The 18,925-nt window shown below is 38.6% G+C and overlaps 1 protein-coding gene across 1 annotated transcript in view; it reads left to right on the top strand.

Annotated features, from left to right (window-relative positions):
- NELL1 (neural EGFL like 1) overlaps window positions 1–18,925 on the top strand; it is an 860,846-nt gene that overhangs the window by 124,054 nt on the left and 717,867 nt on the right. The window contains exon 4 of the mRNA XM_058663250.1: window positions 4,827–4,997. Coding sequence (XP_058519233.1) covers window positions 4,827–4,997 — 171 coding nt within the window. The remainder of the gene's footprint in view (window positions 1–4,826; window positions 4,998–18,925) is intronic.

The following is an 18,925-nucleotide window of genomic DNA, read 5'->3' as shown; positions in this document are numbered from 1 at the left end:
AGGGATTATTTTAATGTATAATATAAAGACCTAAACATAGTCTCCCTTGAAAGGGTAAGCATTGAAGTATTCACTGCTACTGCATAACTGGTGTTAGCCAGATTGCTTTTGTTATTATTGTTAATGTGACTGATAAGAGGAGTTCAACTTTGTTATTGATGTTGTACAAAATTCTGGGCTCTGAGGTAGGAAACTGATTTTTGTTTTTCATTATGTTTTGGCGTTTTTAGGGTTGGGGAAAATGGTTCACTAACCCAGATGTTCGCTATATACATATGGTAGCGTGTTTCTCTTTGTAAAATGTAGTTGACATTCAGACTTTTTTTCTGCTTGTCCTAAATATCCTCCCAGACAGTGAAATTGAGTTAGAGAGTGCTTTGCTTCCCAGATATACCTTGTTCTCCTATTCTCACCAGGATCTCAGGAAGCAACTGCTTGTTCAAGGCACAGAGGCTACTTTTATAAGCAGGTACTGGAATATCTTTGGGACTATCTGGGGTGTGACAGATTTCCCATGCAGTTTATATATACTAGAGAATATTTTGGAAAACAGGAGTTATATCTACCAAACTTTTTGTCCCACTAATAAAATAGTACTCAATACCACCTAAAATTAGTTTTTACTGTTTTACCCTGGTATACCCTTTAATATTTTTAGTATATTTAGTGTTCAAGTCTACAATATCTTGGTATCAATTTGGAGGAAAATGATAAGTGTAATAATAAAATATCTTGCTTGATTTGAGTTACCTATACTATTTGGAAGTGCTATTTCTGAGTTTTTTTTTTCTCAAGTGTACAGTAGAATGTAGTTAGCTCATGATAGGTGACATCAACTTGTAATACTGGTTAAGCCAAATGCTAAGGAGTAGGCTTTGGAAAATTATTTTTTTAGTATTTATTTAATTTTTACTGCAAAATCAGATATACAGAGAGGAAGATCTTTCATCTGATGATTCAATCCCCAAGTGGGCGCAATGGCTGCAGCTGAGCCAATCCAAAGCCAAGAACCCAGAGTCTCTTCCGGGTCTCCCATGGGGGTGCATGGGCCCAAACCTGTGGGCTGTCCTTGATTGCTTTCCCAGCCCACAAGTAGGGAGCTGGATGGGAAGCAGAGCTGCCAGGATTAGAACTGGGAGCCATATGGGATCCTGGCATGTTCAAGGTAAGGACATTAACTACTAGGCTACTGTGCCGGGCCTAGCTTTGGAAAATTATTTATGCTGATTGTGGGTAGAGTTTGACTAGCACTGATGCAAAGGATTGATATAAAAGAAAACAAAACAGCAAAACTCAGTGTTGTACACATAGGCTGGGAAATATTTGTGTCCATAGTATTTTGTGTGAAGACTTGTGTTGTTTGCTAATGATACGTAACTGTGAGTATTAGGATGCACCCGTGGCTGATCTCAGCTCAGAGCCAAACAGGTGATAGCATGACTACACTCTACATTAGGTTACATTTGCCCAAATGCCCTTTGTCCTGGATGCTTTACTTAAATAGAAAAATCAATCCATTTTTGTCTTACCTAGAGAGTGGTGACCAACACGGAAAAGGATCTGAATAGAGGAATAGGGCATAATCCTTATCCAGGAAGGGATTGTAGTTTAAATGGAGCTGAGATGGTTACCTGAGAAGAAAAAGAAAAAAAAAGTATTAAGCAGGGAATATCACTGATTTTTTCAAATATTTGTAAGCTTTTCTGAGACCCATGGCAGTTCATTGGCTCAGCAGACATGGCTGAGGCCCAACAGTAAATGGAGCAATGTGACTCACAAGAACTTACTGGTGGTGAGTTACTCATACAGCTGTTCCTTTCTTCCCACTAGATTCTCAAGTAAATGTCAGAGGACTTGAGGGCTGAGCAGGGAGGACATCAGTGAGACACTGGTGTAGATTCAGTTCTGCTGCTCTTGCGCTGTCCCTAGCACCGTATAGCCCTTGGTATCGTCCTCCAGGTCGATGCCCTCCAGGTATTGTCCAGCAGGTCTTATTGTGACCTGATGACCAGGAAGTAAAGCAACACCAGGTGTAAACTACAATGAATCTTGAACTTCAGTTTGCATGTGAATCATCTGCAGGACTGCTGAAGTTCAGATTCTGACTCAGTGGGTCCTGAGTGGATCCAGTGGGCTGACTTTCCATATATTCTGTAGCAGTGCTATTGGTTGGTCCATAGACAATATTCTGAATAACAAAGCTCTCCTGCAAATCATGAATCTTCCATCTGGGAATGACCAAATCCCAAAGGCCATTACCTTTTCCAAGTTGTCATCAGTTCTAGGCCTCAAATCTCCAGTAGCAGTGGGATAACTTCTGGAAATAATAGTCTTGTTCATTGAAACACTGTTTTCCAGACATGGTTTTCCAGGCCATGCAGTGTCTTTTTCATCTGAAAGGCCACTTTAGCTATTATCTAACTTATGGCTTCAAAAGCACATTATTTTGACTTTCAACCAATTTTTTGGGATATATTATTTTTTATATGTTCATGTTTCTGTGGGAAATTTTATCCTAAGACACAAGTATCCATTTGCCTAACATTAGAGCAGATTTCTTTTCTCAAAGCTATAGATTTGTGGGTATCTCAAGATAACCACTTGTTCTAGTACTTTGTTTAATGATCTTTAAATATCTGTTCGTAATGTATTGAGCATGTGCTCAATGAGGCCATAGCCCTAGGAATAATGATTACATCTGTTTAAATGCATTTGATTCATTTTCTTTTAATTTCATCAGGTCATCTCTATGTGCAGACCTATTTTCATTGATTGAAGTCTTTTGGAGGTCAAGTCCCTTCACCTGAGAATCACTTATTGTTCAAAATAAAATCATTGAGAGTTTTTTAATGATGTGAGAATCTTGTTAAGATCTCAAATATAAGACCATGTTACTTTCCTAATATAGAAGTTGGATGATTTTGAGAATGGCATTTAATATTTCTGTCTATATGTAAACTACTCTGTAGAAAGGTATATTACATACTTTAAAGAAATGAAATGTATTATATTTTTGAAAGTACTTTGCATATTTTTTGGTGTAAGACAGCCACGTTGGTATGAGGCAACCACTCATTAAATGATAACTTCTCTTGCTCCTTAAGATACTTTATATCTTTGTTTGCTGTTGTTTTGGGGGGCATGGGGAGAGAAAGACATTTTATTTCTCCTTTCATTCATCTCAAAACATCTGGAGAATAGGATTAATGTTTTAAATCCTCTTTTACTCTCTTTATAAATGCTCAGTAAATATGAATTGAATAAATTAAGGAATGACCTTATAGTCCTTAAAGTTTTCTTGACTTTTAAGCTTTCTTATGATTTGATTCTTCAAATATTCCAACTCTTTAAAGAAAATTGGAGCATTCCCCCAAAGCAAATTTGCTTTATGATGCAGTTTCCCTCATTTTTATTCTTATAAAATGTATTGAATTCTTTATTAGTAATAAGTCTCTATCTGTACCCAGTTTCTGGTTGCTGTAGTGTGAATTATTTCTTCATTTTTTGATCCTAGAATTGATTCTTTATAGTAAAGCAAAGGAGGTAGGCAGGAAGCTGGTCTTGGTTCTCTGGTTCCCATGAAATGCTCCTTATGAAAGATCCCCTGTGAAAGATGAACAAGAAATATGCATTTGTTCTCTGACTTGAGATTGGGAATCATGCATAATAGAAGCTAAGTTTCATAGTACATTCATTTCCGTCTCAGAGAGGATGAATTTTGACTTTTAGATTAAGTGCAGTCTGGGTACTGGAATCAGACCACCTCAGAGGATTTAAGAAACAGCAGGTACTTCCGCAGCTCGGAACTAAATCTGGTGACCTGTCTAGGTGAGGATCTCTTTAGTTGTCTGAGTGAGTTTCTGTGCCTGCCATCTGGTTGTTGTGTCCCTAGGATGAACAACGAACTTATTAAAAATACATGAAATGTCAGTCTTAGATCTGGGTTTCATTTCTGCCTTGGGTATGTTATTTAATCTAAGAATCTCAGTTTAGAAAGGGATAATAATACCTGTCCTATAGGACTTTGTGAGTGGTAACCTACAAAATGTATATCAGATGCTTAATATAATGTCTGGTGATGAGATCAAATCCATTGTTGAGGACTCATTGCAGAAGAAAAGCATAGGAGACTAAGCATTTCTGCCAGCTATGAGAGTACTAGTTCTGGTTCATGTCTGAAGAGGGGTGGTGGTAAGAATTTCTCATGGGTGTGGAAAACATGAGGAGAATTTTAGGAAACGAAAAAAAGTCCTCAATTTATGTTTCATTCCATTTTTTAATTTGAAATGCTGTTTCATATGTGTGTAGCTTCAATCTCCCCTTATCATCTAGGAATTGTTTACTTACAGCTCTTTAGGAGGACAAAAGGATTTATTATTCTCTTTCTGGTTATGGCTGATTCAAATCCGTGATGTTCAACATGACTTTTTCTTATCTTTTTTTGATTTAAGAAATAATGAAGGGGTCCTAAAAATAAGCATTAATAAATCTGTTCCAAATGAATGACCAATTATAGATGATAGAAGTAGGATCCTGAATTGCACCTCAAAGTGTTTGTGAGACACTGCACCTGGGTTTACTAATTAGCTTGTGTCTTTTTACCGCAGTTAACTGATCTGTATTTCGTGAGCTCAGGGTGTCACCCTGAGGGCTTTCAGACAATAGGTGGTTTTGATTCATATAGGACAACTGATCTCAGATCATGGCTCTTGTATCATTTTTAATTAATTTCAGTTGCTGGGAAAGCTGGTTTAAGGGGGTAGGGATAGACAATAAAGTGATATCTAGAACAAAACTGAAACAAAGCTTTATTCCTTTTCATACAGCTATTTTGAACTAGAAAGCAGTGGCCTGCGGGATGAAATTCGGTATCACTATATTCATAATGGGAAGCCCAGGACAGAGGCACTTCCATACAGGCTGGCAGATGGACAGTGGCACAAGGTTGCACTATCAGTGAGTGCCTCTCACCTCCTGCTCCATGTTGACTGCAACAGGTATGTCTTTGTCTGTGATTTTTTCTGATTTTTCTGTCCTTGAAACTGTGCAATGAGAAGGGACAAAAAAAATATCAAATCCCACAAAGACTTGCCGGGAAACAAAAACCAAGGGACCCTAATTGTAATTTAACCTACCGAACGCACCATTAAGCATGATGGAATGACCAACTGTAATGAGATAAGAAAACAGTCCATTAAAATGAAACTGTATCATGTGATTAGGAACAAATGTACAAAAGGTTGATTACAGATGGGGGAATATTAAGTGTACCTCAGTGTGCTCCAGGCTTTGGCTGAAATTCCATGGCACTGTGATCACAGTTAACTGTGATATATTGGTGTTGAGCTTGTTCCACTTGGAAGCGAATCAACCAGTCTAGCTTAGAATGAATCTGGGGAGCCTGGACTACTGAAACAGTTAATTCCATTGCACTCATCAAGCACAGCTTTGCTAAAATATCTTTTCCAAATGGAGATTCTTAAAGAGGCTGTTTGCAGAATCTTTTGAAATTGGTGTCATCCATTCTCTGCAGAGCACGGATGCAGTTTGTCTAAGGTTGTCAAGACCACTGTTGACATAGGACGTAGTAATTTGGGGTGGAAAGAGGTTGTTCCCATATCTGTCACTGGAGACAGGTTTCCTGATAGCTGGAGAAGGGCGAGGTCTCAGTTAGGTCATCTGTGGCTGGACAGCCAGGTATTGGTGATGAAAGGTGATCTGATCTTCCCAGAACTCAGTGAATGCTTATGATAGTGATCTGAGTCCAATTACAGAAAAAATTGTTTTTGTCATTCTACATGGTTTTTGTGTATTACTGGTTCTCATTAATGATACCTTCAAAGTTAGAATGATTGTTCAGCAACACGATTTGCTCTGTTGGGCCTGGATAAAGAACCAACACATTGGGAACAGCCTCCCCTTCAGAACTATTCAAGAAAATGATAATCCAAGGTTAGTAAGCTATACCCCACATGTTGGTGAGGAGATGATTGTGGGTGCATTTGCTACGCTGACTCAACAGTGTTTTCTAGTGCAAGATCTGGAAGCTAGTGCCAGTCAAGGGAAGGTCTACCATATTGAAAACTCCTGCTCCATTTTGAGGTTAGCTATTTCAGTGTATTTCCTGCATGTATGAAGAATCATGGCTTGAACTAGATACATTATAAGTGTTTGGCAGAGTTGGCACAGAATCCTGTGTCTTCTTTGTATACCTGGGCTGGGCAGCCTGGGTAAAGCCAGCTCTTAGCTATCCTTTCCAGTTATACCTTCAAGAGCTCTTGGACTTTTTCAGTTCTGTAAAACTAAAGGGAGCTGTTGGGTAGCAATCCTAATTCTCTTGGCATTCCACCTACGTGCTGCTCAAATGGGATTGCAAAGAAAGGGCACTGCTAGTGCTCCTGATTAAAGACCGAAAGAAGCTCCTACACCCTAGTTTAGGAATTTCCAAGTGGCAATGCCATTTCTTTCTTGTGCAGTTTTTTCCTTCTTTCTTCTGAAAGGTTTATTATACATTTTCCCGAGAATATCTGTCTCTGCTAGAGTCTCATGCCTTTGCAAATTCCCTGATTTCTGTGAAGTCTTATGCTCTTTTGTCATGCTCAGCCACTTATTAACTGTGTGAATTTTGGCAGGCTACTTTCTCTGTGTCTCAGTTTCTTCATGTGTATAGCATGAATAACAATGCTAGTGTAGTCTTGCACCACATGATAATATATTGGTCAAGCATGGAATCCATATGTATGTGATGGTAGTCCCATAAAATTGTATTACTTAGTGAACATGTAGCAATCTAGGTTTGTGTAAGTATACTCTCCAATGTTTGCACAGTGCTGAAATCACCTAAAATACATTTCATTATATATAACCCCATTGTTATGCAGCATGTAGCAGTTTATATTTACAATTGGGGATGTTGAAACTGGCACACTGTGTAAAGTGCTTAGGGTAATACTTGGCCTTTAGTGCACATGTTTGTGGTTTTGTTGTTACTCATTCTGCACGTAATGACAGTTCATTGGTTCTGCTTCTAAGCTTTAATTCACTGTATATCCTTTATAGCTACCATGCCTCTCTTCCAGGAGAAGGGGAGGAGGATGACAGATCTGCAACCCATATGTAGGGTCAGAAAGATTTATAAAGACTAGATGGAGTCATTTCTAAATTTTATGTTTTTTTAAAATTTGGCTTATGGCATAAAATGTCCTTTACCTAAGATATTGAAGGGGAAGCATGTATGAAATTGTTGATGAACCTGCAACACATAAAATACATTTTTTTTGGATAGGCTATGAGGGGAAAAAAGGTCCTAAAGTTTCTAAGCATAATTTCCAAATTTAACTGCACATAAGAATGATTTATGTATAGTGTGGTTAACCAGGTCCTCTTTCTGACCTTGTTGGATCAGATTCCCTGGGAGTAGAACGTGAGAAGGCATATTATTCAAAACCTCTCAGGATGGTTTTTATGCCAGCAAACTTGGTACATAGGCTGGCATTTCAAAACTACTGATTGAGACGGTGGAGCAGGAAGCTCAGGCATAGACCAGGCTGCAAGAAGTAAGTGAAAGCTTGGAAAACCAAGAATTTGAAGCAGGATGCAGGTTCCAGGAAAGAGTGTATCTAAGGCAAAAAGTAAACGTCACAAGTATCTTTCTAGTCTGCACTAATGTAACTTAGATAGCAGAAGTTCAAATCCATGTGGCAAGATGCTTGTCTAACACTGTGAACTAGGTCACCTTCCTGGAATTGGTTCTACTGGGCACTCTCAGCCCAACAATTGAACCCAAGTGTGACTAATGAATACCTGAATTTTCTCAACAGTGAGGCTCATTGCCATTAGATTTGGAATAGTGAGGAAAGCCAAGAGCCTGATTCAATGTGAGAAGATTGTTCTTTTAGGATATTTTTCTCTTATCTGTGTTATCTTGCTGATCTTTGGAGTTGTTAAGAAAGCTGTTGTATGTAAACCCCATTGTATGTGTGTGGGGGAAGGGACGTATATTTACTGAGCTGCTAGTATAAGCCATGTAATATGCCAGGCATACGACTACTTAGCCTGTTGGGATGGCTTTATTGGGCTTGTTTTATGGATTTGGAAATATAAAGGTTCAGAGAATATAAGTAACTGCTAGGTTCCAATGATATAAAATAATAAACATAAAGCCGAAAGTTTGAATTAGGATCTACCTCCCAAACCTGAACCTTTTTAGTTCTCCATGCTTGCTCCCTAGTATGCCAATGAAATATACTGCAAAGGATAGAGACAGAGCCACATCAGAGGGTTTTCCAAGGAGAGAAGTGGTGCAGAAGGTTACAGGGGCTATAAAAATATCTAATATCAAATAAAATAATGTTCCAGTCTAGTCCATTGCTCTGAGAAATTTTAGTGTGACAAGATTCTTGTCTTTTGTAAAACATGTTAGCGTTGAGAAACACGTTTTCAAACCTAATTGCATGAATTTTCATAAGTAAAGCAACTGCTGTTTTAGTCAGTAGCTCAACACTTTCAGCTGGCTGCTGAGACTCATGCTTTTTTCCTTGATTCAGCTGTTTGGCTTCATCTAGGTAGGAGCTCCCAATATGTGGGGAACAGATCACCTCAAGCTAGACCCATAAAAGGAGCCATTCCATTGGGTGAGCAAGCTGATTATCTCCATTGCCATGAGTTTTTTTGTTTTTAGCAGACTTTTATGTGAATAGTTGCCAATAAAGCCTAGATTAGGACCTGAACTAATCTCCCTCAGATTCTTTCCTTGTGTCCTCAGCTCACTTTGCAGCCTTTATCCATTTACTCGAACCAAATCCACCAACAAAATCTATAGTCAGTACTTCAGCGATGTTTCCCACGTATCATATCCCTTCCCTTTATTTAGTGACTGGTTATTTGTATCTTTCACATGTGAACTTATGCAGATTTAAGGATCCTGTGTGATGTTAGAATGTATGTATGTATTGCATACATATCTTCTTCATGTTTCTTTATTGTCATCAGGAAGGTAAGGCTTATTAATTATGTCATTTTAAACTCATGTGAAACCATCAAGGCTGCTAGTAATTGGGCCTGATCCTTAGATCCAATAGGAGAAAGCCAGGGCTAAAGCTTCAGCCCTAAGAACAGACTGATTTGAAAACTCACAGTAGCAACTGAACATTGGAGAGAACTGAAAATATCCACTTCTAATGTCTTGACATTGGAGTGACAGTGCATCTGAACTCTTCTGTGTTTAAGAGATAGACTCATTGTTGGGTTTCATACAAATGATGTGTGAACTTGACCTTTGATCAGCACTTTTTGAACCCTAAGCCAACTTCCTTAAGCCTCACTACTGGAAAAAATATCTGAAGCATAGTCTACCATTTTTGAACAAAGCTCTCCCCTCTCATTTTCTTTGTTCATATTTATAGAGGTGTGTATAACACACACACACACACACACACACACACCCTGTAGCCTGATTATCATCCTCACAGGGAGCTGACTCAGGGATTATATTGTAGACAATATACAGATTTAGAATTTACTTTTAACCTATGGTATCTTGGTATTTATTAACCATATTAACCAGAGCAATCCATTATTTTCATGCAACTGATCTTGAAAGCATATAGAATCAGAACATATACTTGTCAAAAATCACAAAGTAAGGCAGTAACTCAAGAGGTCTTTCCAATGTTTCAAAGTAATTCAGGAGATGAGTACCTTTTTATGTGTAGATTTTTTATCTTCCTTTCAGAGAATTCCTGAAGATTACAAAGATCCTGTTATTGAGACACATTCATTTCTTATAGTAGTTAAGCCAAATGTAAAATGTAGTATGTTGGTTTTATACAAACATTGTTGTAATATGAGGAGAGAAATTAAGAGATAGTTATCAAAGACCACAGAGTGCTAGGTCGAGATGCTTAATCTCCTCAATCTCTGACTGACTTGTTCTTTACTTTAGGAACAGAAATACCTGCATAAAAAGTCATCATAAAATTTGTGAAAATAAAATAGGACCAGGGACATTTGGGTTTATTGACGAAGTTTCGGGTTGGAACACCTGCCAACTACTAACTCCAGCTTCCTGCTGGAGTTATCTCAGATTTTGTCCTGGGAGGTAATAGGTACTGTTTAAAGCAGTTTGGTATCTGACAACTGTGTGGGAAACTTGGGTTGAAGCCCCTGCTTCTACTTTTGGTGTGGCTCAGTCTTTGGTTATTTCAAGCATTTGAGAGGTGATGGCAAGGATGGGCTCTTTCCCTGCCTCTGAAATACAGTAGACAAGTTGTAATGTCTCATGTCCAACTAACACAGTAGCTCCAGATACTCTGTCTAGGGATGGATGAGATGCAGTCTAGGGTAATAGCACATACACATGTTTAAATTTAAGTAACAATATCACAGAACAGTACAAGAAATGTCATAAAGTAGTAAATGATAGATTGCTAGATTCCTAGTAGAGACAATCAGGTTTGGGAGATCACAGCAATAACACCTGGGAATGTGGAAAAGCTGCTCAATTTCTTACCATTCTGGATGAATATGTATGACATTTTTTTTGTTGCCTTATGCTTTGCCACGATGTGGCTTGCCAGTCACAAGAGAGTCAGGCTTGGAGCAAAGTTTATTTTGTAGAAATTCAAGTCCAATCATGGTCTTCTGAGAGCGGAGTGTGTATGTGTGAGTAGTATCAGACTGACAGTGAGGACAGGTCTACAGGGAGAAGCAGAGAAGAAAGCATGGGAGAGGGATGAATAGGGAAAGAAAAGCTGTTTTTTAGAATTCTATTCCAGGCAAATGAGCTCTGTGATTTTCTTTTTTACTGAAATGAATTCTGAATCCTTGATTTTGTTTGTGCTACTTATGAAATATGATTTTCATACAATGATTGCAGGAGTGCTGAAGTGCTAATTTTTTGTCTTCATTCATTCACTCACTCCTGTGTCAGGATCTTCTGTGTAAAATGGGGTTGATAGTAACTGTTTTACCCCAGGGATATTATAGGAGTTTAGATATTTGAGGATGCAAACTAAATCTTGAAAATTTCAAGCTGCTGTATGAACATACAACATCATTAAGTACTATAAATGTATCATGTGGAGGAGATTTTAAAATAGCATACTGGGAATGAGTAAAATTTGATTTAATCTGTGCAAAAACCATTGCTTTTGTCCTATGGATTTAGATTCTAGTGTGTTCTGTAACCCTTAGTGCAATGTGTGGTTTGAGGCCCATCAGGTCTCTGAACTTACTCTGATTGTCAGGTTCTAGGAAGAGTTCTTGAATAGATTGTCTTAGCTCACTGGTCAGTGGAGAAATATAGTGCTACATGTTTTCCATATCTGGAGAAACAGTTTAAAAAGTTGTAGTTGATGAAGAGTGCGAAAGAAAATCTCTAAAGGAGTGAGAGCTTTTGTTGCACCTGAATGGTCTTTGAAAACGTGACACGGCCTCTTTTCCTTTTGTATTACTTTGGCGGGGCACAGAAGTGTAACCAATGTAAGTCTTGATCTAAAAATATTATTTTTTTTGAGATTAAAACTTTTTTTACTTCAAGCATCTCATTTATTCTCTGATATTGTTTTCTCTTTACCTATTCAGCACTCTTGTTAATTTTAATGATGCAGTTCCATAAGCTCAGAGGTTTTCTTCCCTTCCCCATTCTCCCCCCGACTTACTGTCTTCCCCTGTATTGTAATAGAATGGCCCTTTAACAATAGTCACAAGTCTATCATTCTGTTATTAAAGTGTATCCCGACATTGTAGGTGTGGAGATTGGTAGAAAGTCCAACATCCTAAAGTTAGGATGTGTTTACCTGCTTCATCAGGAGCCCATCTTTTATTTGGGAATAGATATGCATACTGAAATGTATCTTCACTTCTAGGTGTGCTAGTCTCTATTATATAGTTCCTCTAGAGATTAAACATTTAATAGCTGAAAATATACATTTTAAATTATTTTTTGGATCTCTGAAATTCCCTCTGGATAGACTGTGTGTGTGTGTGTGTGTGTGTGTGTGTGTGTGTGTATTTGCTTCTTTTCTTTGAAAATTCAGACTATTCAACATTAAAATGTTCTGAACTGGGGGGGCCCGGCGCAGTAGCCTAGTGGCTGAGGTCCTTGCCATGCATGCTCATGATCCCATGTGGGCACCAATTCAAATGCTGGTGGCCCTGCTTCCCATCCAGCACCCTGCTTGTGGCCTGGGAAAGAAGTCGAGAACAGCCCAAAGCCTTAGGATCCTGCTCATGAGTGGGAGACCTGGAGAAGCTCTTTGTTCCTGGCTCAGCAGTCGAGGAAAGCCCTAGCGCTTGGGATCCTGCACCCATGTGGGAGACCAGGAGCAGGCTCTTGGCTCCTGGCTTTGGATTGGCTCAGCTCTGGCCATTGTGGCCGCTTGGGGAGTGAATCAGTGGATGAAAGATCTTCCTCTATGTCTCTCCTTCTCTCTGTATATCTGACTTGCCAGTGGAAGTGGATAAAACTTTTTAAAAAAATGTTCTGGACAGGGCAGTTGTGGCCTAGTGAATGACACTACTGCTTGGGATGTCTTATTCCTTGTTGGAGTGGGTGGAGTTGAGCCCTGCCTCCGCTTCTCATGCAGCTTCTGGCTGATGTTCCTGAGAGGCAGTAGATGATATTAAATGTAGTTGGGTCCCTTCCACCAACATGGCCAACCTGGATGGATTTCCTGGTTCCTGTAATCAACCTGGCCCAGTTCTGACTAAGCATTTGGAAACAGAGCAGCACTTAGAAGAGTCATTTGTGTCATATCTCCCAGTTTGTCACTATGCCTTTAAAGCCAATCATTCAATATGTCAGACTTTTAAAAAATGTTCTGGATTGAAAACCGAAAAGAAATTGTTCAATTTTGTGTGACTTTGGGCAACTCATTGACCACCTCTGAATTTAGCTCTCTCAGTATGATGTGAGTTTCGGAGTAGATAACCTTTAATGCCCCTTTTAGCTGTGGCCTTCTGGGTCTCTGATTCTGTATCATTGCAATGCTTGTTTCAGGATTTGTGTTTATTTCAGTCTGGATACGGGGGAGCAGTTCTGCTTACCCTAGTCATAGAGTACTTCTGCTGTGGATAAGCAGTGTTTTACAGTCTCATGAATTTGTATGTGGTTTATCAGTGTGGCATACTGCTAATGAGCCAAAATGAATCCTACTTGGCCTAAACGTTGCCCAGCTTTCCTTTTTATCATGTGCCTAGTTTCTTATTAGAAGAGATGCTGAATATACACTTTTAGATGCTAAGGAATTTTGGAATTTTTTTTCCCTCGTGTTCTTTCTTCCTTCCAAAGTATTCTTTTCCAGACATATGACAGTGGGCTGCCTGTGGAGATGAAGACTGGCTTTGGAAACCTTGGTACCTTGGTGACCTACAAGAAAGAGCAATGTGCTGTAGCAAACAGATGATGGATAGTTTGTGCCATTGAAGAATATAACACCTCCTCTGAATACTAAAGGACAAAAAGCCTTTGATACTGCTAAGTCACAGAGATTTAAATAACAGGAGTAAGAATGAAGGTTAAGAACTAGGTGCAGTGTAATGCACTCTTGGGAAAAAGAAAGAGTGGCTGTTTAATTATTAAGGTAGCCCAGCCTATGTGGTGCTCGATGTGTCTTGCTGAGCACCTCACACTGCTACCCATGCAGTGTTTCCTGTGGCTTATTCATTTCAACTTCATTAGGTGGATTTGAACTTTAACTTTGCCCTATGTTCTATTGACATAATTCACCAACCTGTTCATAATTTTATCTTCTCAAGAACTTTCATCTTTTTTTCCTGTTCCATAATGGGTTTAAATATGCCTTAACTATGACTACAATATAAGCTATAGAAGGCAAAAGGATTTATCCTAGTGAATGATAAAATTCCCCCATTTTTTTTCCACCCAGATCGACGTGCACTCTTTGGCCTTCAAGTTGCAAATGAAAAGTGCTAATAAGAAATGCAATGGATCTTTCCTTTATCTGGTGGTTTATTGGGTGTCTGAAATGATCAGTATGTTAACAAGAAGGGATTTTAAAAATATGTTTATTGGCTTCAGTTTTTTTTTAAACTTGTTTTATTATTCCATGATACAGTACCATGGGCTTTGGGATTTCCCCTCCTTTTCCAAATACCCTACCCAACTGATTTTCCCTATATTATTATGATAGTATAGTCTTTTGAAAACAGTCATAAGTCTATCATTTTGCTTTTTAAGTGTATCCTGACATTTTAGCTCGACAATGGTGGAGTTCAGCATCTTATTGTCGAGATACATTTAACAATGTCATTGTGCGTCTATCTTTGATTTGGAGGGGAGATGCACACTGCGTTGTGTCTTCACACCTGAATGTGATAGTCTACTACGTAGGTACTATACATTCCCTTAAATGAAAAACCATAAAACAAAATCAACAGCAGAGAGAACCCAAAGATGAGTTCAACAACTGAGAACAACAGAGAACCCCCAGATGAGTCCTAGAATGTTTTAGAAGATAGAGAAGATTTCATTTACAATTCCAAGTTATTTCAGCAACAGGTGTCTAGGCCCAGTTGTGTTGTTTTGCTTTGTATAGACATGAGTCTTTAGAATGAGGAATGCACTAAAGAGAAAAAATATTTTCTGATAGAAAAAAACTTCATTGTTATGATTTCACTCCAAGCCTTTTTATGTATATGCATCGTCATTTAAAAAAATAAACAAGTGGAGAAAATAAAAAGTAAAAGCAGAACAAAATTGGTGAAGGAGCCTTCTCTGAAAGAAATATACGCATTTGTATGTCAGTTGTTTGTGTTCCTTTTATCCTGTATCTATGGAAAGGAGTGTTGGGGAGTAAAAGTGCATGAGTTATGATGCTTTTCTTTTCTTAAAGAATTCTGCGTATAACAGTGGTTTCCAGGGATGCTGATGTTATTGTTGTTGAAAAGAAGTGATTTTCTATACCAATGTAAAAAAAAATTCATCTATTTCCCTGGAAACTAATTAAACTACAGTTATAAATAATAGCAGCTGGTGCTATTGGGTGGGAGGAAACAGATTTATGGCTGCCTGTGTTAGTTATTTTAGGGGGTGCACTGGAGTTGGGATTTGATGGGAGGAGGCTTGAAAGGGAAAGATTTCTCTGTCCCCTTTCCCTTTCCTAACCCCCAATTCAGTTAACTGTTTTCTCCTTGTCTTAACTCCTGGTGAGTGTTTCTTCCAAAATGGGTACTAGAACCACCGAGCAGCTTGTTATTGTGCCTGGACTCTCACAGCAGGGTTTTCCTTGGTAATTAGACTGAAAATATTCTCTCTTCTCCTTAAAGAGCCTGGGTGATACTGCCTTTAACCTTCTCTGGAATGTCATGTCATATCCCTATTCATTAGATTCTATTAGCCTGAGGGGATCAGTTTCCTGACAGCAAATTTCACATATATAAACTTAGAGGCTTCAGGTTTGGGCCAACTGCTGTCATCTTTAGGACATTCAAAATATCTGTATTGCTCAGAATGGAATTTTGTTTCCATTGGAGATAAACAACCCCAGGCTGTGATTAATCCTTGAATGTCCTTAGCAAAGTGCTTGGCTAACTTTATTCTTTAGAACTGCCTTTCAGTTTTGGTGTGCCATCTTTGGCTGATGCTTTGGAAGGTGGCAGCTGGGAAATTTTGGAGGAAAACTCAGATTTTCATGCAGTTATTACTGATTGAAGTCTATATTTCATATTTCCTTAGAGAAGAGTCATATATTTGCTTGTCAGTATGATCTTGCAAGATGGGTATTCTTGCTCATTATAGATGGGGATTTTAAAAGTACTGAGGGAAAATATCACTAGTCTTAATTAGTGGCACACTGAAGTCAAAGTTCAGGGGTCGCTGGTCTTTATTCCTTCTTCCAGGGAGCTGATTTTTCTACCATTTTCCTGCTCACTGTGCCAGCTGTAGGCATTCCAGGGAGTCAAACATCCTTCTCTGGGTTGGCAGTCAGATCTTCCTCTCCTCTTAACCCTCCTCTTGTTTCTCCACCTTCTCTTCCATTGCTGTCCCAGTTGGTATATGGAAAGACAATTTTTCTGACTTCTTTTGCAAGAGAAAGCTATACAAAGTATCACATTTATAAAACAATAAAAATAAAATCCCTGCAACGCTAAATTTTATTAATTGGTTTCTGACACTGGGGTGTGTTCACCTCACAAGACTACTTCCTTGTTGGGCCGAAACCCATCATGTTACAAGTTTCAGCTGTTTCAAATCAGTTGGTCCATAAACTCTAAAAGGCTTCTATGGAACTGGTTTTAGGCTTGAAAACTTTTCTTGTTGGAGTTTTAGGTGATGGGAGGTTCCTTCCTTCAGTCCACATGAGCTGTGGCTCATTGTCTGCACATGATTTTCATGCCTTGCAGGCATTTCTGAACTGATGTGTAATCAGCAAAGAACCATCTTAAATGACTGGATGCAATGGGTCATTTGACCATTTCTTTAAATGTAGAATAGAGTCATTTCAGTAGCCTCCAGCTTTATGTATGTAGTTTTACACTGTTTAAATATAAATTTTGATGTTCACTATTTCGAGATGATAAAGTATGTGTATTTTTAAGGTGACTTTGTGATTTCAAGATCCCATTAAAATCTACTGGTAGTGAAATAAAAGGTTGAGCAGTGGAAGACTTTGGTGTAGGAGGACGGTTGTAATTATTGCTTTTTTTATTGGTACCTAATTAGATATGTACTAGAGCCTGAAGGAACTAAAATACGGTGCAGAGTAGATAGTATATGGAATTTTGAGTAATTTTCCTGGGCAGCAGTTTTTCATGGATATTACTAGGATACATAAGGATTTCATACCAAAAACTTATACTCCCTTCCCTCCTGAGCATGCAATGCAGCACGTTTAATGACCTCCAGATAAGTTTTAGGATAAAACCCCAAAGCACCATATTCAATGTAAGTGCAAAATTTTTATTTAGTCTTGTCTGTGTTCCTTTCTTCAATTTCATTTTGCACCAGTTTTCCTCTGTCTCTTACCTCAAACTGTCTTTGTTTTTATTCCTTTAATGGACAATATTCATGCATATGCTGTGTTTAGAATGGTAGGTTCACTATTCCTCAGCATTACTTATTAAAGAAGAGAAGTGCTGTTATGTTTTACCCTTTTGCAGTGAAGACAGTTTTTGTTTTAGAACTGAGGGATTTCTGATAATTTCATTGATGCTTATTCTTTCCATTATTTGTAAGCACCCTGAGAACTCTGTACTACATTACCAATACAACTGTTACATGTCCACAGCATGCAGATATTTGCAAATACTTGAATAAATAGGAGATTTCTATATGTATGCATTCCTGTGCTTTGTAAATCTTGGCACAAGGGAAGGTGGAGACAAAATAGTCCTAGAACTTCTGTTTTGAAATTTCAGGGCTTGTTTTTTTTTTTTTTTCTAAGAAAAACAGTTTATTTATATAAGGCTTTTGGTGCTTTCTTGGTTTGATTCATGGCACAAAGTGAATCATGCGTGCTCTCAAGGTGAATGTGCATGTAGCCTGTGCCAGCAGCAGTGGAGAGTGGGGGAGAAGGTAATTTACAGATAGGGCACCAACATAAACTGATCGCAGGTAAAATTAAGGGACATATGTCCCCCTCCTGGAGAGCAAACACAGTTGGGTTCATGTGTTCTGCCTGCACAGTGACATATCACTGTTACAAAATTCTGTGAGTCTATTTCCTAAAATGGCATATGAGGCTCACAGTCAGGACCTCCAATCAAGCCCATTAGATTAAGTCCTTTGGGCAGGGTTTTGTGAGTCTCCCATACTATTTGATATAACTTATTGTGAATATTGATGGATATGTTTTTCTTTAAAAAGGACTATGAAATGTGAAAGATATGTAAAGTGATATACTCATTGCCTTGCTTTTAATTCTATTATGTATGAGGTTGTTTTTGATAGTTTCATTCTTATTCCTGGATTTTTTCTTTGCACATGTACATGTTTTTTTTTAATATTTATTTTTATTGGAAGAGCAAATTTAGAGTGAGAAGCACAAAGATAAAGATCTTCTGTCTGCTGGTTCACTCCCCAAAAGGCTGCAAGCCAGAATTGAATTATTCCAAAGCCAGGAGCCAGGAGCTTCTTTTGGTTCTCCCTCATGGGGGTAGATCCAAAGGCTTTGGATCATCCTCCCATAAGGAGGTAACTGGATGGGAAGTGGAGCAGGCAGGACACAAACTGACGTCCAAACAGGATCCAGTGTGTGCAAGGAGAGGATTAGCCAATTGAGCTATCACATGAAACCTCACATATTTTCCCTAGTGACAGAACAGACAACATAACACATTGTTCTTCAACTTTCTTTCCTTATTTAATGGAGTGTAGGTCTGATATGCTATTTATTTGCAGCAGAAGTATATTAAGGAAGGATGAAGACTGCTTTGTGTCTCCTGGGATAGTCTGGACAGCTTTATCTCTTTGTAGGGAGTAGTGTTCACCTGCCAGTCTCTAGCTTACCACTTTGCCTTTTAATGCATCCCTGTTGCAATTCACCCACAATAGTGACTATAGTAAATGGGCAAGGAACTAAGAGTCCCTGCCCTTGGATCCGCATGTCCTATTTCAGTTGTGTAGTTAGGTGCAACCATAGTAATTACCATGCACTGAGATGGAGTAACAAAATTACAGTGGCATATGTGAGAGTCAGGAGGTCCGAGTGTGAAGCATAATGTTAAGTCTTTTGTGTAGCTAAAGCATAGCTGGTTCTGTCCAGGGTCAGGCATTGGGAGAGCAGAGTAATGGGAAGTGTGACTACATGGCTAAAGACACACACAGCTTTTGTAGTCGTGCAGTCTCAGCTCTGTGACTGTCACTGATTTTGTGACTATCAGCAATTTACTTGCCTGTCATTAGCCTCGATCATAAGGTAGGGAAAATACCAGTGTGCTCTTCATGGGAAGGTGAGAATTAAAT

This window comes from Ochotona princeps, chromosome 4, assembly GCF_030435755.1.
Source record: "Ochotona princeps isolate mOchPri1 chromosome 4, mOchPri1.hap1, whole genome shotgun sequence".
In the NCBI taxonomy this organism is placed as follows: Eukaryota; Metazoa; Chordata; class Mammalia; order Lagomorpha; family Ochotonidae; genus Ochotona; species Ochotona princeps.
The sequence above is the reverse complement of the archived record's forward strand: the minus strand, read 5'-3'. Positions and strand labels throughout refer to the sequence as shown.